Genomic DNA, 24,347 nt, shown 5'->3' with positions numbered 1-24,347 from the left:
ACTTCATATATACCAAACCCCATCTTTATTTCCATTCCAAACCATAATTCCCACATTTGCTTATTCATAAAACAAGCTCTCACATTACCTTATTCATAAAACAAACTCCACATTGCCTTATTCATAAAACAAACTCCCACATCTTATTCATAAAACACCCTACACAGAACAAATACATCAATCAGATACATCGACATTCTCTTCATCACTAGAAACATCATCATTTTCATTAAACTTGTCTTCAACAGCTTCGTCTGTGGCATCATCGGTAAGATCTTCGTACTCGTGATTATGCAGATCAATGAGAAGGATGTCATCAATTTCTTGTTCAGGTTCCTCGACTTCATTTATCTGTTCTTCTTGCAATGGTGGTTCTTCTCCACTGATGATTCGTCCTCGAGGTGTAACTTTGATCACTGCTAACCAATTTATACCTGAATATCTCATCCGAGGGTATGGTAGGAAGCTAACATGGTATGCTTCTGAAGCTAAGATGAAAGGCTCGAATTTGTTGTACCTTCGTCCACCGTTGACATCAACTACACCGAATTTGTTAGACCGAACACCTCTGTTGACGACGGGGTCGAACCATTCACATTTGAAGAGGACACATTTCAGCTTCAGTATCTCTGGAGACTTCAATAATCTCCGTCAAGATCCAGTAGAAATCTGTTTCCCCTTTCACACATATTCCATAGTTACTGGTCGCCCGCTGTCTACCATACTCATATGTGTGAAAAGTATAGCCTCGTGTGAAATACATCTGTGATGTGGTGACCTTTACAAGTGGAGATTGAATTACTTCGTGTAACCACTTAGGATAATCTGCATCGTCGTCATAATCAACCTGCAAAAATAAAGAGAATGTTGAAATACAGATCATGTTTTAAAAAAGAGTTTGAGTTAATACCTGATTCCGCAACCACTTAATGAAGTGTTGATCTTTCCTTTGGTCTACGTCACTTGTGGATATACCAGGAAATGTTTCTTCGACTTGAGAAACAAATAGGCTATAAAATCACATTTTATAGGAATGAATCTCTCACAATTATATAATTAAATATACTTATATGTGTTTCGAATTGTCCATATATGTTACCTTTCAAAATAACGCATCAATGGATCCTCGCAATTGAGTAGAATATAGGTGTGTGCACTATGAGCGTCTTGTTCACTCGACCACCAAACCTCTTTAGACTTCTCACCGAGTCGCCCAATCTGGCTAAAGATGTCTGGAACACCAGCAACTGCATATGTTGGCGTAACACCACCATCATCATATCTTCTTGGAGCTCTTCTCCGGGTACGTACTTTTGGCACAAAGTAGTACGATGTGAAGTGAGAAACTTCTTCCGTCAAACTTCCAGCAATTATAGAACCTTCAACTTTGGCGAGGTTCTTTGCTTTTTCCTTCAAATATTTCATGGCTCCCTCATACTGATACATCCATCCGTAATGTACAGGTCCACGAAGCAATGCCTCATATGGGAGGTGGACAACTAGATGCTCCATGACGTCAAAAAATCCGGGAGGAAATATCTTCTCCAAGTTGCACAATAAGATGGGAATGTTCTCCTGAAGCTGTTCCACAACTTCTTCTTTAAGAGTGCGTGTGCTCAGATCCCTGAAAAATGCTCCAATGCCTTTTATATTCCAAAAAAAAATTAAACACATTGTTAGTCATATATTATTTTGCAAATTAGACCGTTATAAAATTATTGTGATATAATACACTACGTACCTGCAAGTGCTTCATGTACGTTTGTTGGAAGTAGCTCTGCAAATGCAAAGGGCAGTAGTCGTTGCATAAAGACATGACAATCATGACTCTTCATCCCAGAGAACTTTTGACCCTTTTCAACACATCTAGAGAGATTCGAAACATACCCATCGGGGAACTTCACTTCTGATGCCACCCAGTTGAACAACACCGACTTTTTTTCCTAAAGACAATCTGAATATCGGAACGAGAACTTGTCCATTGCTTTTAATATGTAACTCGCTTCTTGAGCAAATATCCGGCAAGTCCAACCTCGATTTTATGTTGTCTTTTGTCTTCCCTGGGACATTCAATATCGTATTCATGATGTTCTCAAAGAAATTCTTCTCTATATGCATCACATCAAGGTTGTGGCGCAGAAGAAGATCCTTCCAATATGGCAACTGCCAAAATATACTCTTCTTGTGCCAGTTGTGATGAACACCGTAAGAATCAGACATATTACGAGGGACATGCCAATTACCACCCCAACGAACTGTTTCGTTAGCTCTGTAGTAGTCGATTTGCGCTTCAATTTGTTCTCCAGTTAGATATGGAGGAGGAGTGTCTCTCACAACCTTTTTGTGCCTAAACAAATTTTTGTTTCTTCGGTAAAGATGGCCAATGGGAAGAAATCGATGGTGACAATCAAACCAACTTGTCTTCCTACCATTCTTCAGTTGAAACGCATCTGTCGTTCCATTACAATATGGACAAGCTAATCTCCCATGTGTAGTCCATCTAGACAACATCCCATAGGCAGGAAAATCACTTATGGTTCACAAAAGCATCGCTTGCATCGTAAAATTCGTCTTCGTTGAACAGTCATACGTCCTCACCCCTGTTGACCACAAATCCCTCAACTCTTTTATCAGTGGTTGTAGGAAAACATCCAGGGACCTTTTTGGATGGTTCAGACCAGGTATTAATATGGTCAAGAATAGCAACTCCCGTTGCATGCACATCTCCGGTGGCAGGTTGTATGGTGTAAGAAGGACTGGCCACAATGAATATTGTCTCCCTGACATTCCGAACGGACTAAATCCATCTGTGCATAGTTCGAGATACACATTTCGGCTATTGCTAGCGAAATCCGGATGTACTTTGTTGAAATGTTTCCAGGCTCTTGCATCTGATGGATGAGTCATCTCACCATCCGTCTAAGTATGCTCGGCATGCCATCTCATCTTTCCAGCAGTCTGCTCTGATAGATGCAATCTTTTCAATCTGTCTGTAATTGGTAGGTACCACATCCTTTGGTACGGTACCATATTACGTCCCCGTCCTTGCGGCTTGAATCGTGGCTTCTTGCAGAATCGGCATTCTTCTAGCTTCTCATCATCTCCCCAATAGATCATGCAGTTGTCGATGCAAACATCTATCATCTCCGAAGGCAACCCAAGACTATAAACCAGTTTCTGAATCTTATAATACGAATCAGCAGACACATTGTCTTCCGGCAAATACTCTTTAAACAAGTCCGCCCATTCGTTCATGCAACTTTCAGGTAGATTGTGATCAGTTTTAATATTCATCATTCTAGCAGCCAACGACAATTTAGAGAGACCTTCTCTACAACCACTGTAAAGTAGTTGATTCGCCGCGTTTAACATTTCGTAAAACTTTTTTGCATCTATATTAGGTTCTTCATCTTCATCATGAGCTACGAATGCATCAGCTACCATATCATGAACCCTATCATAATCTACCATCTCCTCCTGATGGTAACTATGTTCATTATGCAAATGATGATCAACCAGTTTTTTTTCCTGAAAATTACTATTACTACTAGCTTCATTCTGATCATAATTAAAACCTTCACCATGTTGAAACCAGATATAGTAATTTGGCGTGAAACCTCTATTTATTAAATGCTTCCAAACATTTTCACGGTTTGCCAGTTTCGAATTGTTGCATTTCCGACAAAGACAGAACATCTTACCACTTTCTTGGGCGAGCGGTGTTGAATTTGCTTGATGCATAAATGTCTCCAGCCCCGCAAGGTATTCTTTCGTCACTCTCCCGTTAGCATCTCTATGCATATACATCCACCTCCGCAACTCGTAAATAGTCCCGGACCCAGCCATTTTTTTTTCTTTCACGTTTTTTGTTGTTGGTGTGTTTAAAATGATGTTCAAACATCCATATTTATAGGAAATTTCCAATCTGGTAGTTGTAATTTTCCTATGAATTTACGACGAAAATTAATTAGGTGGGAAAAAAAACGTGTAAAACCTACAAAGTTGGTGGATTCAAAATTTCCTCGCTAAATACACGTAAATTATTTCCTCGTAAATAACACGCGAAGTTTACGTCGTATTTACGAGGAAATAGTATTTCCTCGTAAAAGGCACGTCAATTTATATTGATTTTACGACGAAATGTTTTTGTCGTTACTTTACGAGGAAATAACGATGACACTATTTTTCCACGTAAGCTTCTCGTAAAATCGACGTAAATTTACGAAGATTCTTTTTCCTCGTTAAGTTTCCTCGTTAAGTTTGTGTTTTCTTGTAGTGGGAGTTCTAGTGAGTTTCTTATAAATCCTCATTTGATAAAAAAAGTTACATTCTTTTTTTTTCTTTCTAATTTTTGTATTTATTTTAAATATGAGATACTCATCTTAATATTTTTATTGGAGATGCTCTTATTAGAAAAGCGACGGTCTGCAACGTTTTAGTTGATTTTCCTCGAAACAATGGTTTTACACCTTTGAGGGTAAATAATATGTTTTTTTTGTTCTAGAGCTATGAATATATAGTTTAACTTTTACATCAAAAATTAAAAATATATTAATTTTCAAAATTTTAGCAAAATGATATAACTCCACTTCAAATTCTAAATCATTAACTTGATAAAAATTCAAAATTTCTAAGTTCTTAACTAAACCATGCCCTGACCTCTGAAAGTTATGATAACTAATGTTCAAATCTAATACAATGGTTAGCCAATCTTCCTTAAGATACTATGAATCAGTAACAAAACTAAAACCAACTGTTTTGGTGAAAGAATGATTAAGAATAAATAAGAATTTCGAGTTCAAATGAATCAGATGCAAGCTTTTAAGCATTAGAGTGTAGACGAACTAACGACCAATGCATTTAGATTTTACCAGACTAAAATGGGATACAATCGTTAACAACTCTTTAAAGTAGTTTCTTTGGCTATTTTTATTCTCCTTGTATCATTGGGAGTGTACCAGAAAAGTGAGGAAAACTCTTGACGCCAAAGTCTTTCAAACGGTCAAACCGGTCGGTGTCAAAACCCACGTGCAAGTATGAAGTGGACGTAACCATAGAAACAAGAAAGTATTACACCGAGAGGCAGTTTCAAGTTTTAATATTACACTATAAGGCAGTTTGTGCTATTAATGCTGTTTTTTCTAATCAAATTTATTTTCTAGTCATAAACGAACTAAATAAAAGAATGTGGGTTCCATGTATCTTCTTCTTCGTTTCTTTCCCTTCAGTTCTTCATTTTTTTTTGTAAAATGAATGTTGTTTTTTCAGAACATTCTTTTAATAAAATATGTTTATAATCAGTATATTTATTATTCAATTTATCTTTTGAGATATGTCAAGTGATGTTTATTATACACCGCAAAGCACAGCCACAACGAGCTCCACCGCCGCCGTCTCATTTCTCTTCCACGGGAGTTATCTTTTGCGGTGTCTCAAATCCGGTGGGAGCTTCAACGTCATGCCCTATGTTACGTCTTTGCCGTGATCTTAGCCTCTCTCCGTGACCTCCGGTGGACTATAAAGCGAAGCCGCTGTTGCATCGAGATGTTAATCGCCATTGTTGAACTTTGAGATGAAGTTTCTTTAATTTTCACTTTTGGTCCTTGTAATTTTAAATGTTTCCATTGTTGTCTCAAAACATCCAGATTTGCATATAAGTCATGTTTAATTAGCCCAAAACTTTCAAATGTGAACTTTAGACTTTGTCAAATGCAAATAAACAAAAATAACAAATATATGCACAAAATACCTCTAAATACATCCCAAAATTATTTAAATGAGGTAAATGCAAATGTTAAAACCTACTAAAATTATGAGTTATCAATGAACAACATATTTACATAAGTTGAGTAGGTCATATTGACTCAGTTTTTCTATCATATTGACAATACAAATAACGAAACTTGCAATATGTGTACAAAAATGATCTGGAGTTCATGTATTATTCTACAAATCAATTAATGTACATGCGAACTATTGTACACATGGATGAAAAATATTTGTGTACATAGTATAGTGTACACATAAAATAGCTTTTAAAGTTACAATTTTTTACCATATAAATATTGTAATTTGTAAATGTACCAAACAAATTTATCAGGTGTGCATTCGAATCCTTGCAAATAAATATAAAATATTTTCTGGTGTCCATATATTATTGTAAAAATTAATTGATGAACATGTGAATTATTGCACATGTGGATATAACAAAATTTGTGTACGTATTGCCTGGATTTTTCTATTGGTTATGTATGTCCACATGTACCCTGAATTTTCAATATCCATGTGCACGAAAAACCATATGTACACCTAAATTCGGTAAGAGACTGAGCTACCAAATCAATAGAAAGTGATAGAGAGTATCACAGATAGTACTGATGCTGGTTGTGAGTTATCCAAATCATGCTCTCATCATGTTTCAGAGCTTCTGATCAGTGTGTGTGTTTTCATGCTAGCTTCATGGTAGGTTTTAGCTTGATTAATTTCTGGTTGTTTTACATATATACACTATCATATTTAGCGTACACATGTACACCTCCTTATTTATTGTACACAAAAACGCTTGTACACGTGTACACCACACATGTTACATAGAGAAGGTAGGAAATATAATATCAACGCATATTGTATCAAGATCTAAACTAAGCTTCACTCAAAAATGAGAACTATTTCTATTCACGTAAACCACACTTCCTCATCCTTACACTTACAAAGATAAAATTTTCTCTTTCACATGTACACATGTACGCTGACATTATGTACTTGTGTACATGAATGACGTACATAAGCAAAGCATAAAACACAATTGTTTATTTTGACAATATGGAGAAAAAATGAAAGCAAGCAAAAGATAAAAGACCATTCATGTAGTTATGATGAAGGGCTGAAATGAACAATCAAGAAGTTAGAGAATTAATTCGGGTAGACATCCGCATAATTAAAAGTTTGGGGTTAAAACATAATTATGTGAATCCTAAAGGACCAAACGCGCAAAAACATAAAAATAGCCATTGGTGCTCTCGAACTTGTTCTGGCGGAGCCGTGAGGGCGAGATGTGAGGCCATGACGTCGGAAAGGGGTATGAAAGAGTCTGACGCGATGGTAATTTCGTTGGCCCAAAAAAACTAGAGCTTTGGTCGAAACTTCAAAAGAGTCTCTGGTGCGGAGATTGACGATGGATGAAATTCATGGCATAACTTGATTGAAACGGAATAACGCAGGAATTTGGGACTTTTGACGGTGTAGATTATAATGGATCTGAAGTTCTTGTCTTTTCTTCTTCTTGTTTGGGAAGATTGACAGATAATAAAATTTATAAATTTAATTTTTAGCTATAAAAGAAAAAGAAACAACGATAGAAAAAGAAGATTAAAAAGGAAAGAGATAATGATAGGTCCCACTAGTTGAAAAGTCCACTTCTGGTTTCATTTTAGTTGAGATAAACTAATTCAGTAGCTGAAAATGTCTTTGAGTGAAATAAAAACGTAGAAACTGCCTTTAAGTGTAAATAACTCTAGAAACAACAACTACCTTTCAGAACTGCTTACGTGGCAAACAACAACTACCTTTCAGAACTGCTTACGTGGCAAAATAATGACGGGTCAGTATCGTTTGCTCTTACGCTATTCCCAACACCACCTCCTCTTCTTCTCCTTCACCCCACATGTGGCTCCTACCTGGCTCTGCTAAAACTGCAATGCATAAGATTTCTTGTGCTTGAATCAATCTTTTCTTTTCACCATTTTGCCCCCTCTTTAACTTTGTTTTCTTCTATTGTACGAGTCAAAAGGCTTGGCTTGGTCCCAAAGGCTGTTTATATCCTCTGTCTCTGTCCCTCAATATACTATATCAAAAACCGGTTTGACTAAACTTATTTTAACTTTTTAATTTCTTATTTGTGTTATCGTAAAGTTAAATTTGAGTGGTAATACAAATCAGTTAAAATAAACATTTGATGTTTTGAAGAGAAAAGAAATAATCATCATCCTTGGACATTCGATTGCTTTTAAGACAATAACCCTCGTGTAATCTCTGAACCTAATAGTCTACACTTGTTCTGTGTCCATTAAAAAAAAAATGATGGAATACAGCAGAACGGCATGTTGGTAGATAATAGATTCGTGCCCAACCACATTAAATGTTAATTATTGTTTTGTTTATTTATTTATTTGCTTATTAACCCAATGTTAATTATTGTTTTGTTTATTTATTTATTTGCTTATTAACCCAATGTTTACTATCGCCTAGTTGTCACTTTAATATTGAAGAGACTTACCCCAAAACAAGAAATCAATATACTTTCTCAGTTTTATTTTAATTTTATGCACACAAGAATTTTTTTATGCACACAAGAATTTTTGAGGAGTATTTGTTTTAAATTTTATGCACACAAATTGTTTTAAAAACTTTATATGTTTTTAAATCCTTGCTCAAAAGTATATTTTAAAATAAAAATATCATTACTTATACACCTAAACATATTTTAGCAAATTGAAAAATAAATTTAAAAATATAAAAAGTTATATAACATCTGAGTTAACAAATTTCACATTGAAACTATAAAACAACATTTAGTCTGTAATGTAAATTTTATTCTACAACGTTACTTAATTTATGAAACATGAAATTTATAAATAAAATTAATAGAACACTTATAGTACTACCAATTTAACATATGCCATGATTCAGGTTAGTTTCTTTGGATCTGTTTAATCTTAACTAGATGATAGTTGTACCTTTCGTATATGATCATACAATCCTGCAGTCTACCAATTTTGATTGAAATAACCTAGTTTACATGTATGATATATATATATATATATATATATATATATATTATTTACAACTACTATATAAGTAAATTGGCGCATACAAGTTAAACTGAAAAACAAAATAAAACTTAAACATGTTTATAAAAAATGTGGCACGAACTTTCGAGTTGCCACCTTAATTAACTTAAAAACGTTTTTTGGCATGTGCAAGTGAAATGATCAAACTATATCCAATTTTATAAATATTAAAAAAATAAAATTTTGAATAAATGCATAGACTAATGGTTTAAAACTCTAAAACTTTAATTATACTTTTAAATTTATGATTTGTGTTTTAAAAAATTTTCAAAATTATGTCTTTATCTTTAGATATATCTTTAATTTTTGAATATTATTTGAAATAACTTGATACACTGATCAACCAAATATAACTTAGTTATTGGTCATTAGGTAGCTACAAAATAAAAAAGGGAGAATACTATATAAAATGCCCGTAAGTCTTTTATTAAGAAACTCCATCTGTATAAAAATACTGATGTTTAAAGTTGTTTACACATATTAAAAAAATATTTACTTTTGTCTATTGCTTTTGGATTTATTTTAATTAGTTTAAAATTTTATTTAATTCCCAATAAAATTATTACTTACATTTTATATGTTAATTTATGTTTAACTTTTAAAACAGAATGTATTAATTAAAACATATGCATTAATCTTTTGTATATAAGAAAAAAAAACTAAAATATCAATCTTTTGTATACGAAAGACGTATAAAAATTCAGTAATATTTTGAATTCTGAAACTTATTTGACAAAAAAATTTAAAGATACATAAATTCTCTTAAAATTAGAGCTCACTAGTCAATCCAAGTATTTATCCATCTGACATAGTAAGTTGGTGATTTGAAGAATAAGACTAGAAAAAATCTAACAAAACAAATATACACTCCTAGTCACCTTCATTTAGATATGTGAATAAATTGCTTTAAATTTAAAATTTTATGGTAATAATTGAAAAAATCCAATATTTTAAGATTACTAATTTCATAAAATATATTTTATTAAATGTTTATAGAAGATTTAGTAGTTTTTATTAATATGGGATCGGAAGAATAAGAGAATAAAACGGGTCCCACAAAGTTCTGATCCGAGGGTTCTGAGTGAGAGCATGGCACTAAAAATTGAATCAAGCGCAAAAATATATGGATAAAATTGTCATTTCCGAAGGACCGGCAGAATTTGTAAATCCGTACAAAAGGAGAAAATCTCATTATTAATCTGCACTCTTATTTATTTATTTATTTTATTTAAACCCTGTGTTTTTCTGCCTTTATTTTCTTCTTTTCACATTGAAACGCATTAACATTGGAAAAAAAAAAAAAAACCAAAAAAAAAAACAAAAAAGCAAGATCCGAAAAATTCCCACGGAAATCTCAGTATTCTGAGAAAAAAAAGGAAAATGCAAAAGAGAGAGAATAAGAGAATATTTGGGCAAAGATTTTTTCTTTTTTAGATTTGTTCAAACAATAAAATTCTATCTTTGGGAAAGAACCCAAAAAAAAAGTTAATATTTTTTAAGACTTCAACATTTTCTTCTTCTTTTATCATTTATTGTAAAAAAGAAACAAATCTATTTCCTTATTTAATATTCACAGATTTTTTTTCCTTCTATTTGTTATTAGGTGTTGATCATTGTGATCATCGTCTCCTCTTCACATACTCATAAATACTCTTCTCAGAGAAGATAAGAGACGAACAAGAGTTTCTTTTGTGTCTGTGACTGTGTCTCCTGTAATAACGAGCCATGTCTGAAACTCAGCAGGTTCAGAACTCTACTGGGTCAATCCCATCTTCCGACAAAACTGAAGGTACTTCCTCTTCTTCTTTTTTTTCTATTACATCATCGTACAATACGTCGAAAAGTTCGGATCTTTAGAGTTATCTTGTCTGATCATTGATTCTGATCACGCTCTTACGTCGTGGTAGATTGTTCTCTGATGATAATGTATTCAAAGTTTAGATTTCGATCGGTCTATTCACGTTTGATAAGTGTTGTTTTAAGTTTTATGATGCTCATGCCTCGTGTGTTCTCTCTTGGTGTTACGATGTTGTTTAGATACCTTGACGAAGGTGAAAGTTAACGAAGAGAATACAGATGAAACAAGTCTGTTTCCTGATCGTCCTGGTGAGAGAGATTGCCACTACTTTATGAGGACTGGCAAGTGTGGCTATGGAAGCAGCTGCCGTTACAATCATCCTGTTTCTCATGTTCCAGAGGTGGGGACTGACTCTTCCCTGCACATTATCTCTTACACCTAGCTTACAGTTTTGTAATGTCTTTTGCAGGCTGTGTTTTACCACAGAGAGGAACTGCCTGAGAGGGTTGGACAGCCAGACTGTGAGGTGCACTGCTTATCATCTCTCATTTTTGCATTCTTGTGTTGATCTGAATAGTTTGAGTATCTGTTTCTGTCTCTTGAGTGAATGCTGAGCATGTAGGGTTAGCAATATAGTCTTTAAAACTTGCTTTTTGAGTCTTTAATTGCATATATGGTGAAGAAGATACATTGTCTTGTGTCTTTCCTTATTCTGAAAGTGGTAATAGTTATTAGATTTTGTTTTATTTTCTCTCTGGAGATTTTTAACGAGCACACATTACTCTTCTATATGCAATTTTCTCTTTTAGTATTTTCTCAAGACAGGAGCGTGTAAGTATGGCGCGGCATGTAAATATAACCACCCAAAGGACAGGAATGGTGCTGGACCGGTGCTGTTTAATACCCTCGGTTATCCTATGCGTCAGGTGAGGATTACTTTTACATTTTCGTCACCAGTTGCATGGTTTTACAGAGAGCTTTATATGTTTCCTTGTCTCTCCAGGGTGAGAAGTCATGCCCATATTACATGCAGAAAGGGATGTGTAGGTTCGGAGTTGCCTGCAAATTCCATCATCCTCAGACTCATAATGCCCAACCTACTAGCTTTCCTTTTGGTGGTGGCTTGCCGGTGATGCCTTTGGCTCCTGCAACATATGAAGCTATGTCACGTCCTCAAGCTCTTCACCCTCAGGCCTATTCCTTTATGGTTGCACCTCCTCAAGGCTGGTCTACTTTCATGGTATGTCTTTATATATATGTTTGGTCATGGCTCCAGTGGAGGTCTTTCTCTCTGTTGTTCTTGCTGTGGCTCTCTGCCTTCCCTTCACAGAGACCAATGTTCCAAGAGTTTGTCTTAATCTGAAAGATCTTGTGTTTTTTTTTTCTTTCTTTTCTTGTGGTGCAGGGTGGTTATGATATGAAAACTGAGCTTGACTCCAGTTCTGAAAGAGCTGAATGTAGGTTTTTTATGAAAACTGGGACCTGTAAATATGGAGATAGTTGCAAATACAGTCATCCAAAAGAAAGGATGTTACTATCACCACCACCAAATCTCTTTAACCCTGTGGTTCTCCCTGCTAGACCAGTGAGTTTCTCTTGTCTTTATGTTTATTTTGTCAACATCAGTGGAGCTTGTGGTGACACCAATGACTCTGCCTTTGTTGTGCTCAGGGACTACCAGCATGTGGTAACTTCAAGGCCTATGGGTTTTGCAAGTATGGAGCAAACTGCAAGTTTGATCACCCTGTGCCAGTAAACACTTGCAACAACACAGGCTCCACCATGCCTTCTCCCCCTTCTGCTTATGCTCCACCGGTTTCAACTCCTGTGAGGATCACATCACCGCCAAGCCGCTCCAATGGTGGTGACAAACCTGCTGCAGAGGAAAACAGCTCAGTGACTGTGAAAGAAGAGGATGGACCGGAGAAGTCAGAAGTGCAGGACGATGATCCTTCACCAGTTGACACCTCCGGAAAGCAGGACTCATCTGATAAAGCCGCATGACCATGATCCGAGTTTCTAACAATCTCTAAATTTCTTTCTGCCCTTTTTGTGAATTTTTTGGAAGAAGGGCTTGGACATTTTCTATCTTTTTCTTTTTGGATTTTTAAGACAGTCATGGCTGAAACAAAATAGGAATTGAATTTTTTTTTTTTTTAATTGGTTGATAAAGTTTGACATCAATTAGCCATTTTCAGATGCTAACCAATCAGGGTGATGATTATCTATTTTATTTTTCTGAGAGATTTTTTTTAAAAAATACTCCACACAGTTTCTGTTAACTATCGTAGGAAATCTCTCTCTAAATTTTCCTCCTTATCTCTAAAAAGAAATTTTCATTTGGCTTTCACTGATTGACTCCGGTGACTCTCAAAGCAATCGAGTCAGTCAGTTTTCCTTATTATCTCATGTAAAATATGCAGTTTTGTGTGGGTGGCGGCTGTAACTCAGCCGGATTTGGAGAAGAGAGTTGACGTGGGAGGTTACGGTTATCCAGCAATGGTAGCCATGAACGTGAAGAAAGGAGTATATACTCCTCTTAGAAGTGCATTTGAGCTTCAACACCTCTTGTAAGTTTTGGTTCAGTTAGAGATCTCTAAGAGTTCAGATTCAGTTGAGTGATTTCTTCAGTTGTATAACACGTAATCTTTGTTTGCGCTGCGTCAGAGAGTTTGTAAAGGATGCTGGAGCCGGTGGAAAAGGAAACTTACCTATGAACGGAACACCAGAGATCGTGAAGACAAAAGCGTGGGACGGTACGAACGGGGAAGTGATGGAGGAAGATATATATATTCTCACCTGAAAAACTCATAGGAGGTGAAGATGATGTTAGTGTTGGTACTAAGGATGACTTGTGAAGAATACAAGGTGTGACCTGATTCAACTACTTTTGGATTGTGAACGATGAATGTTTCTCACTATATATTTGCCAAAAAAAGAAAGTAAGATAAGAGCATTTCAAGAAGTATGAACAATTAATCCACGTGAAGAATTTCCCAACATGTCTGGAGTGCCGTATCCAAGATTTAGAAGTCATATACATTTTTTAGATTAATCTTACTAAAGACAATTTCGATTTGGGGCTACGCGACAAGTATAATAATTTTTTAAAAAATTGGAGGCTAAGACGAATATTTCATCTTAACTGGATTGTGCTCAGAAGTGGTCTCGTATGTCTGAATTTTGGATTTATATATAGTCACATAATAAGATAATCTTTGGTGGAGTATTAACTTTTTAGTGGGTTTGTGGCTTCCTCATCAAAGCATACCAACGTTTCGACAAATGATAATTTTAATGTGGGCGTAGGATAAATTTTAAGAGTTATTCTTGGGTTCACCCCCTAGGGTGAACCTTTAGGTTCACCAACCAATAGAAAATTGTCATTTTAAATCTAGTATCTTTTAATTAAGGAAACCAAATAACTTGCAAATTATATTATCTTTTCAAAATAAAATTTAAAAATAAATAAAAATAATATATAAAAAACGAATTCAAAAAAAAAAAATGTTGACAACAAAACACTAAACCCTAAGCTCTAATACTAAACCCTAAACTCAAATCCTAAACCCTAAATCTTTGGGTAAACCCTAAATCCTTGGGTAAACCCCTAAACCCTTGGAAAAACACTAAACATGTTGTCAACAAAACACTAAACCCTAAACTCTAATCCTAAACCCTAAACCCTTGGGAAAACCTTAAACCCTTGGGTAAACCCTAAACCCTTGGGTAAACCCTAAACGCTTGGGTAAACCCTAAACCCTTAGGTAAACCCTAAACCCTTGGAAAAACACTAAACATTTGGATAAATTCTAAATTATAAATCTTAAACACTAAACTCTAAATCTTAAAAATAAATATTTTTTTAAAATAATATTTTTTTAGAACTATTGTTATTTTTATTTATTTAATTTTTTATTTTTTATTTTAAAAGCATAATATAATTTGGCAAGTTATTTTGTTTCCTTAATTAAAAGATACTAGATCTAAAATGACAACTTTCTATTGGTTGGTGAACCTAAAGGTTCACCCTAGGGGGTGAACCCAAGAAAAAGTCAAATTTTAACCACTTAACTGTACATTAAATGACTTCTACAAAGAAACTGTTCGTTAAATAATTTAACTTTTTACACCAAAAAATAATTTAACTTTAAATATTATCAAATTGAAGATATTCATTTTCTAAGAAAGTGATTATGTCAAAAAAAAGAAGTGATTATAGTAATAAGTTTAGAATACAGCAACAGTTAGTTAGCCTTAAGACCAGCGCAAACGAAAACTCTTTATACCATTAATAGTAAATTCCATTTCTTATATAAACATAACTGTAAGAGAAAAACATAACAAAAGAAAAGAACCAAAGCTTTTAAAGCCAGTTCGATTGACCTATTGTACTTTTTCAGACAATAGAAAGAGAGAGTTCTCATCGATGGCTGCATCTAGAGAATTTATCATCTGTTGCCTCTTAACACTTCTCTTTTGCACTTTCTTCATGAGAACCGAGTCTGGTACTGCTGACATCACCAGAAAAGGATGTGGCGGCGGCGATGGCAGTCTTGGGGACGATAATGAGCGGTGTGTGGAGGAGGTCAAAGAACATGACGACAATGACGTGGATGATGTTTTCAAAGTAATTAACAAAATGAGGATATATGCTTGATCATGGTTCATTATTTAATTATATTTTAGGGCTATATATTCATACATTTTGTTCCCTTTTATTTTATTTATCAAGTTTGTTTCCTTTTTTTCTGGCGTCGATTCTTCTGTATTTTTCCTTAATTTAACTTTATATTTTTTTCCCTCTCTATAATGAGAGAAATGGTGATCGAAAGAAGGTAACATGTTTGTCACAGACTCATGATTAATTTTTGGGATTAAAACCGTGCGAAAGAAGGTAACCTGTTTGTTCATAAGAATAGAATATACAACATATTTGAATTGCTATGATATAAAGAAAATGATTGGATGATTAAAAAATGAGTAATTCCAAGCCCGTGGAAAAAGCCCGTGGAAACTTAACATATTATTAGATGTTTAATACGTTAAGATAAACACAATAAGGAAACAAAATAGGAAAATGAAGTTTCTATTTAGATTAGGTTTGTGTTTTCCATATCCCACATGTTAAAGAGAATTGTCTTTCATATAAATATAGGTCTAATGGAGAGGTGTTTCATATGATCTAAGAGAAACATATTGAGAGCTTTAGTTTTGAGTAGTTTCTAAAGCTAATAAGAAAAGTTGTTCTTATAAACTCTTGTGTTCTAGAGATTTGAATTGGTATCAGAGCCTCAGGTTGGAGACTCGATCTAAGCTTAAGTTGTAGCTTAAGATCCTGGTGCTTGTGAATAAGAAATCGCAACGGCAAGATGGCCGACGTGACTAGGGCTCCACGCACGAAGGACTTTGGATCTACATTCATCCAATGTCTGATGTTGTCATCGACAAACTATACAGTATGGTCGATGAGGATGAAGGTTCTACTTCGGGTTCATGAAGTGTGGGACACGATTGAACCCGATCATCTTTTGAACCCGGTTCAGATGATCAAAAGAAGAACGATGTTGCGATAGCTCTTTTGTTTCAATATGTTCCCGAAACATTGATTCTCCAGGTGGGAGAACAAACCGCATTAAAAGAGATCTGGAACGCCATCAAGTCGCGACACCTAGGAGCTGATCGTGTAAGGGAGGCGAGACTTCAGACGTTGATGACGGAGTTTGATAGGTTGAAGATGGATGATAACGATACGGTCGATGAATTCGCGGGGAAGATATCGGGCCTATCATCCAAAGCAACCTCTTTGGGAGAAAACATAGAAGAATCCAAGATGGTCAAGAAGTTCTTGAAGGGTCTTCCGAGACACAAGTATATCCAGATCGTAGCATCACTTGAGCAAGTCCTAGATCTTAACTCGACAGGGTTTGAAGACATAGTTGGAAGGCTTAAGGCGTACGAGGAGCGTGTAGGAGAAGAAACTCAGAAAGAAGACCAAGGGAAGCTGATGTTTTCGAAAAATGAAGAGCATAGTCAGAGGGGCTATGACAATTCCCGTGGTAGAGGAAGAGGATGGAACGGTAGAGGCAGAGGTCGAGGTAGGTCACACAACCAAAACCGTGCGTCACACACCGAAGATAACAACTCGAAGAAGAATCGTTCAAAGCTGATATGTTGGAGATGTGACAAGCCTGGTCACTACGCAACTGTCTGTCCCGAGAAGACAGAGAAGAATCAAGAAACCAACCTAAACGGAACAGAAGAGGCTGATGCACTCTATGTACACGAGGTAGTGTTTTTGAACGAAGATAAGGTGATTCTGAAGAATCTTGATATCGACAAAGACAATACAAGTGTCTGGTATTTGGATAATGGAGCGAGCAATCACATGACAAGAAACAAGGAGTTCTTTTCGAGTTTGAATCTCAACACCAAAGGGAAAGTGAAGTTTGGTGATGGATTGTGTGTTGACATTGTAGGAAAGGGTGTGGTTACCTTTGTGTGCAAGACTGGAGAGAAGAAGACACTCAAAGACATATACTACATACCTGACCTGAAGCACAATATATTGAGCACAATATATTGAATCTTGGGCAAGCAACAGAGAACAGATGTGAGGTTAACATGAAAGATGTCTACTTAAGCTCACAGATTCACATTAAAGATTGCTAGTTCGTGTGACAAGATCTCCAAATCGTCTCTACAAGACCCCTATGGAGATAAGCTACCCAGAGTGTTTACATGTCAGGGACGTAGATGCTACATGGAGGTGGCATGCTCGACTAGGACATATAAGCTATGGAGTGATGAACAACATGGTTAGGAAGGAGATGGTCGTGGGAATGCCGTGTGTAACACAAAGAAAGCGTGTGTGACGCATGTCTCGCAAGGAAGCAGATCAGACAGTCATTCCCGATCAAAGTCATGTTTCGTGCGGCAAAGCCATTAGAGTTATTGCATGGAGATTTGTGTGGACCAATCACACCACCAACGCCTGCAAATAATAAGTATGTCTTTGTCTTGATCGATGACTTCTCTAGGTATATGTGGGTTATGCTATTGAAGGAGAAGAGTGAGGTATTCGATCGATTCAAAAGGTTTAAAGAAGCAGACCGGGTCAACCATCAAAACTATTTTGCACCAATAGAGAAGGAGAGTTTACCTCAGCTGAGTTCAATATATTCTGTGAAGAGAATGGAGTTAAAAGGCACCTAACCGCGCCTTACACACCTCAACAAAACGGTGTTGTGGAGAGGAGAAACTTAACCTTGATGGGAATGACAAGAAGTATGCTGAAGGCAAAGAAGATGCCGAACTACTTGTGGGGGTGAAGCTGTACGACATTCAACTTACCTCATCAACAGAGTTCCTACAAAACCTTGAAGAATCAGAGCCATACGAGTGCCTTACATCGAGGAAGCCAAATATCAAGCACTTGAGGATATTCAGTTGTGTAGCCCATGCGAAAATCACTGGTCCTTATCTGAAGAAGTTGGATGAGAGATCAAAGAGTATGGTCAATCTTGGAACTGAGCCGGGTTCCAAAGCCTATAGACTCTATGATCCAGACAGAAGGAAGGTGATGGTGAGTAGAGATGTAATTTTTGATGAGGAGAAAGCTTGGGATTGGGCGTCTACAACAAACCAAGTTGATTGTGAACCGAACATGCTTAAGCTTCCACTTGAGGGTGATATAGAAGAAGGTAATGATCAAAGTGAGGATCATGGATAGGAAGCTATAAACCAAGATGAGGAAGAAGAAGAAGATGCGGATCACAATGCAAACCAAGACGGTGGAGGTCAACCGTTGGTGACTAGACAAGGTCGAACCATAACAAAACCAAGATATCTCGATGATTATGTGTTACTTGCAGATCAAGAAAGTGCAATGCTGTTGCTCACAGTGGATGGCGAGCCAGCGAACTATTTTAAAGCAGAACATGTACGAGAATGGGTTGAAGCGATGGTGGCCGAGTTGGAGTTTATCCCAAGAAACAAGACATGGGAGCTTGTGGATAGACCGACTGGAGTGAAACCTATAGGGTTGAAGTGGATCTACAAGATCAAGAGAAAGGCGGATGGTACAGTGAGCAAGTACAAGGCAAGACTTGTAGCAAAAGGCTATGTACAAAGAGAACAAATAGATTTCGATGAAGTGTTTGCACCAGTGGCGCGACTCGAAACTATTCGGCTCTTAATAGCCCTCGCAGCAACAAACGGTTAGGAGATACATCACATGGACGTAAAGACCGCTTTCTTGAATGGAGATCTAAAGGAGTTAGTGTATGTAACTCAACCCGAAGGTTTCGAAAAGAAAGGAGAAGAGGATCGAGTTTATGTGTTACACAAGGCTTTGTATGGGTTACGCCAGGCACCCAAGGCATGGAATGTGAAACTCGATCAGGTTCTCAAGGAGATGAGATTTGAGAAGTGCACGAAGGAACTATCAGTGTACCACAAGATTGAAGGACAAGACGTCTTGATCATAGCCATCTACGTTGATGATCTATTTGTGACAGGAACTTCGCTTAAGGTCATTAGGCAATTCAAGGAGGAGATGTCTAAGAAGTTCGAGATGTCAGATCTAGGTAAGCTAACGTACTACCTTGGCATAAAGGTGATTTAAGGAGCAGACGGAATCAGAAAAAAGCAAGAAAGGTATGCTCAAGGAATCATGTGTGACACGAAGATGGAAGCGTGTAACGCAACTCAAATTCCAATAGAAGCGAATTTGAAGATCTCAAAAGCTGAAGATGAACGAGAGATAGATGCTATAGAGTTCACAAGAATCATAGGATGTTTGAGGTATCTGCTTCACACAAGACCCGACCTGTGTTACGCAGTAGGTGTTCTTAGCCGATACATGCACAATCCGAGAGACTCTCACGGACAAGCCATCAAGCACATATTGTGGTATGTGAAAGAAACAACAAACTACTGTCTGTTCTTCAAGAGAGATGGGTCAAGGAGTGTTGTTGGTTATAGTGACAGCAGTCACAACATTGATCTCGATGACGGGAGGAGCACGTCAGGACATGCATTCTACTACGTTTCATCACTGATCACTTGGACATCGCAGAAGCAGCAGACGGTTGCATTGTCATCATGTGAAGCAGAGTTCATTGCAGCAACAGAAGCAGCGAAGCAAGCTATATGGATCAAGGAGTTGTTGAGTGAGATACTAAGCAAAGAAGGCGAGAAGGTCAAACTTAGGATCGACAACAAATCAGCCATTGCTCTAACGAAGAATCTAGTTTTCCATGGAAGGAGTAAGCATGTGCTCAAGAAGTATCACTTCATTCGTGAGTGTGTGGAGAACGGGCAGATCGAAGTAGAGCATGTGTTGGGATTTAAGCAGAAGGCCGACATCCTTACCAAGCCATTAGCAAGGATTATGTTCAAGCAAATGAGGAGCTTAATCGGAGTTCAAGAAATTGATCTCTCTAATTCAAGTTGGAATTAAAGAGGTGAATGTTGGATAATTCCAAGCTTGTGAAAACTTAACATATTATTAGATGTTTAATATGTTAAGATAAACACAATAAAAAAACTTAGAAATAGGAAAATGAAGTTTCTATTTAGGTTAGGTTTGTGTTTTCCATATCCCACATGTTAAAAGGGAATTGTCTTTCATATAAATATAGGTATAATGGAGAAGTGTTCCATCTAAAACTTGAAGGAAATTTCTCCAAATTAGTTTTTGATGCAGATACACACTGTTTTTAAAAATATTTTTTTCCATAGGCACCAGAACAAGCATTAAAAATGAAGTATGAACTGATTTTTGTGCAGATTTGTTTTGAAAAGAGAAGCACGTAACATTCAAAGAAGAAGATTAGGGTTTTCAATTATTAGAATAATAGTTAGTTGGGCTAGATAATAGAAAACTGTATTTTAAGTTGGGCTATGAGATACATAATATTTATTTTAATTGGGCTGATAGATAGTAGATGGGTGGAACACATCATTTTTGTCTTAGTTTGGGCTAGAGATAAACTAAGTTTTATTTAGTTACTAAGAAAAAAATATTAAAACAGTACGTGGTATGTACCACACCTCCTTTAGTGGTGGGTCCGCCCCTGGAGTCTGTAAATGCATAATGTTTTCACTCGTGACCTCAATTACTATTTCTAAGAGCAAGTCTATTGGTTAGAGACTATTAAAGGGTTCTAATGAATAATTTAGTAATTAATTTTGTGATTTGAAAAGTTTAGAATCCATGTTAGTCTAATTAAATTTTTCTTCCTCCAATGGTAAAACCTCATTGAGGTTATTTAAAAAAAAAAATTTCTGAAACATACACGTGAGTTTACGACAGAGCAGTACAACCATGTTGCTTCCATTTGAAATAAATTTTTTTTTTTACCTGTAGCACCAGCTGCACAGCTTTCTTCGGACTCACCACATCCCATAACCCATCACTGCAGTATTGTTTATTTCCCGGTTAAAGATTGATAAAAGGATGAATAAGAAAACGAAGCTGATTAAGAAAACGAAGCTAGACAGTAGACATATAAAGAAGATCAAACTCCATACCTGATTAAGAACTTCAGAATCTGCAGCTGATGCCACAAATGTGATCGCAAGACCCTTTGTTCCAAACCTACCCGCTCTCCCAACTTATACCATAAACAGAGTATAGCAGTAATGTTACAAGACCTCTTTGTTAAGTGAGAGTCAAAATAATCCATATGAGATTTCAGAAAATTTAAAAACAAATATTTACCCTGTGAAGATATGTATCAGCAGAATCTGGCATGTCATAGTTGATAACAATGTTGACACGCTCAATGGCAATGCCTCTTCCTACCAAGTCTGTCGCCACAAGGATCCTCTTGTGCCCTTCCTTAAAAACTTTTGTAGTGAGTCAGCATAAATATCATATCATTGTGAAGGGTTAAGAATTGGTCTCCTGCAGAAAAGCTCTAAGAGCAAGTCGAGACAGTTCAGATGAAATAATATACAAACCTCTCTTCCCGAGACATGCCAGAGTGAATGCATATTGAGGGGAAATTGCATTCAATAAACAACTTGTTCAGCTCCCCAGCTCTGCTAACGCTCTTCACAAATATGACAACTTGATTGAAGTCCAATGCGTCAAGAAGGTCATTCAACTTGCGGTTCTTCTCCATCTCGCTCAGTTTGATGTAGTGTTGTTACAACGACATAACACAAAAACAGTCCAACGCTCCAAAAAAATTATATGTTGAATCACCAAGATTGGCAGATTGTGCGAATAAATGTTCTTCACTGTCTTTTCCAAACCAAGAGAGCTGTAGTTGTACAACCCTGCTAGTTCATTAAGCAATGAAAAAGTTGCAGCCAAGTCGTCAAAGGAGACAAACATGCAATCAAATGAAACGGAAAGAAAAAGACAAGCTTCAGAACCTCATATTGGTGATCATCCAAGCTTCTGTTTTCAGCCCCTGCTCCCCCATGTCCATCACAAACACAAAACAGCCCAAACTGAAACCATATGCATTTAGAATTACGTTAGCACAAGCAGAGAAGTCTTATCATTATTCATTACACAAACAACTAAAGATCACAGCTCCAGGTAACCTTACTAGCCCCAAACCAGAATAGGCTACATTACCTTTGATTTCTCAGATAGGACGATTGATTTCGGATTCAGCTGTTCTGGAGAAGTCAGGAGTAACCGATTCAGTAGAAACCATCGGCCGGAACTTTCTACCAGTCTTCGATATCTTAAACGTGACACCCATCGGTTCTCACCAGAGATCAAAAGCTCGAGACGTCTGGGTACTGCAACAGACGACGGAGTGATCACGATTGGAGCGCCTTTGCCTTTTGTCCGACGAAGATCGAGAGAGAAGATGAATTGATCTAGATTGGAGGAGGAACAGAACAAACTGATCCCGGCGAAGAAACATAAATGGGAGGTTCATTCAGAAAGTGACACGTATGGGTTCTTATCAATTCCAAAAAGCTCATATTAAACACCGGTTCTCTCATTTTTATTCTTTTTTCATTTTTTTTTCACTTTTGTTGCAGAACCTTCCTTTAGAAACACCTATGGAGGTGGTCTAACAACCTAAAAAAATTTTGTTGACCCTAGGAAATTAAACATGCATTAAGTTCGAGTTTCGCTAGGTTCACTAAGTACAATAACATCAACTCTTGTAAGCTAAAGATACTTTGCTAACACATATTATTTTCAGGTAATCAAACCAACTCTACCTGTATTTAGAAAAACATAAAATCAAAAATAGATAGTTAATCAAGTTCAAGCAAAAAAACATTTCAATTAAAGAATCAATTGATAATTTTCTAATCTAAACAAGCCTAAACAATCATTTTCTTCAGTTCCATTGAAAGCCTAAAAGTTAACTATTGAACTACGCATAAATGGAAGAAAAATCACAAATCTAAGATGAAAATAAATAACTAGGTTAAAAGACATAAAATAGGGTTTTAGAGGGCTTCTCCAAAGGCAGAGTACGAATTAGTTTCCCCAAAACTCTCAAACTCTCTAATCATATGAAAAAAAATTAACCTCAACAGTGGCTCAAAAATAGTAGATATATGTCGAATTAAACCAAATATTATAAGAAAAACAAAAAAAACATTTCTCGTATTGAACTGGCAAACATATCCGTCTTCAATAGAATGAAATACTTTAATCCAACTGTACGATTGATTTCAGACCGGTTGCATTGAAAAGATAAATCAATTTCTAACTTGTGACAAAAATGAGCTTAATTCTCTTGGTGGGAATTCTTCCATCTAACTTCTGACGCATCTGCAAAATTCTTCATTTTTAGTTGCTCTAGCATCTAAATTGATTCTTTTTTGTTTCAAATCGACCTAATCCCTGAAAGACATGGAAATGAACAAAAGGAAATTTAAAGATATTAAATTGATAAAAGACTCTAAACAAAAGTGAGAAACTGGTAAAACACAAATATAAAACTTTAATCACATGATATTCATAGCTGTAGAACTGATGTGTAGGAATTGATATAGTTAATAAAACATACTAGCCGTTCAAAAAAAATAAAATAAACGTATTCATCTTGGGAATATATTTTGATGACAATGTTATATATCTTAAAATCCTCAAGTAGAAGTTCTCACAAAGCTTAATCCAAAATAGAAAGAAAGAAAAAAACTGTAAATCGATTAAAGCAGATTTTTTTGAGGATATATCCTGATAAAGAAAAAAAAAAAAAAAAAGAGGATATATCCTGATGACAAAGTTTGAGATGTATTCTAAAGATCTGTAGAAATTCTTGCATTGTCAACTAAAAAAAACTAAGAAATTAATGATGTTAACCTCTATGATGGTAGATATGTTTTGATGATGCCAGAAATTGTAGATTTGTTTCTTTTGACGGTAAACTAACTTAATTTTTGAGTTTATTTAAGCAAGTGATAGTTGAAACATTTATTGGTTACTATGGTGGTAGATTTATAATAGCAGACTTGTATTATTTATTAAACTGATGATAGACTTATATGTCTACATAAAATATAGTCTTGTATGCTTAAATACATAGATGATAGACTTGGATATGTACATCTAATTATGGTAGACTTGTATGTGATTAGTATGATACATATTATATATTACGATGCAAACGCCTGTTGCAAACGTTGTATATACAAATCCACCATTATTTAAAATAAAAGTCGATATATAAGTACCACGATTAAAACAAAAAATACTTTGTAAAATG

General features: G+C 35.9%; 3 protein-coding genes across 3 annotated transcripts; 2 read left to right on the top strand and 1 right to left on the bottom strand.

Annotated features, from left to right (window-relative positions):
- The first annotated feature begins 10,258 nt into the window (after positions 1-10,258).
- Positions 10,259-12,852, top strand: LOC106353645 (zinc finger CCCH domain-containing protein 26-like). The gene is made up of 7 exons (XM_013793415.3): positions 10,259-10,638; positions 10,887-11,047; positions 11,117-11,173; positions 11,457-11,573; positions 11,651-11,887; positions 12,053-12,232; positions 12,319-12,852. The coding sequence occupies exons 1-7, from the start codon at positions 10,575-10,577 to the stop codon at positions 12,649-12,651; spliced, it is 1,149 nt and encodes a 382-aa protein (XP_013648869.2). The 5' UTR covers positions 10,259-10,574; the 3' UTR covers positions 12,652-12,852.
- Positions 12,853-12,875: 23 nt separating this feature from the next.
- LOC106353644 (ATP-dependent RNA helicase DbpA-like) lies at positions 12,876-23,631 on the bottom strand. Its single transcript, XM_048754968.1, has 7 exons — positions 22,244-23,631; positions 22,036-22,113; positions 21,616-21,936; positions 21,374-21,493; positions 21,184-21,266; positions 21,014-21,068; positions 12,876-13,446 (listed from the first exon to the last, which is right to left on the bottom strand). Exons 3-7 carry the CDS (start codon positions 21,664-21,666, stop codon positions 13,258-13,260), a joined length of 498 nt encoding a protein of 165 aa, XP_048610925.1. The 5' UTR covers positions 21,667-21,936; positions 22,036-22,113; positions 22,244-23,631; the 3' UTR covers positions 12,876-13,257.
- Positions 14,566-15,697, top strand: LOC106357006 (protein RALF-like 17). The gene has a single exon (XM_048754969.1). The coding sequence runs from the start codon at positions 15,077-15,079 to the stop codon at positions 15,305-15,307; it is 231 nt and encodes a 76-aa protein (XP_048610926.1). The 5' UTR covers positions 14,566-15,076; the 3' UTR covers positions 15,308-15,697.
- Positions 23,632-24,347: the final 716 nt, after the last annotated feature.

Source organism: Brassica napus, chromosome C4, assembly GCF_020379485.1.
Source record: "Brassica napus cultivar Da-Ae chromosome C4, Da-Ae, whole genome shotgun sequence".
NCBI classification, from domain to species: domain Eukaryota; kingdom Viridiplantae; phylum Streptophyta; class Magnoliopsida; order Brassicales; family Brassicaceae; genus Brassica; species Brassica napus.
The sequence above is the reverse complement of the archived record's forward strand: the minus strand, read 5'-3'. Positions and strand labels throughout refer to the sequence as shown.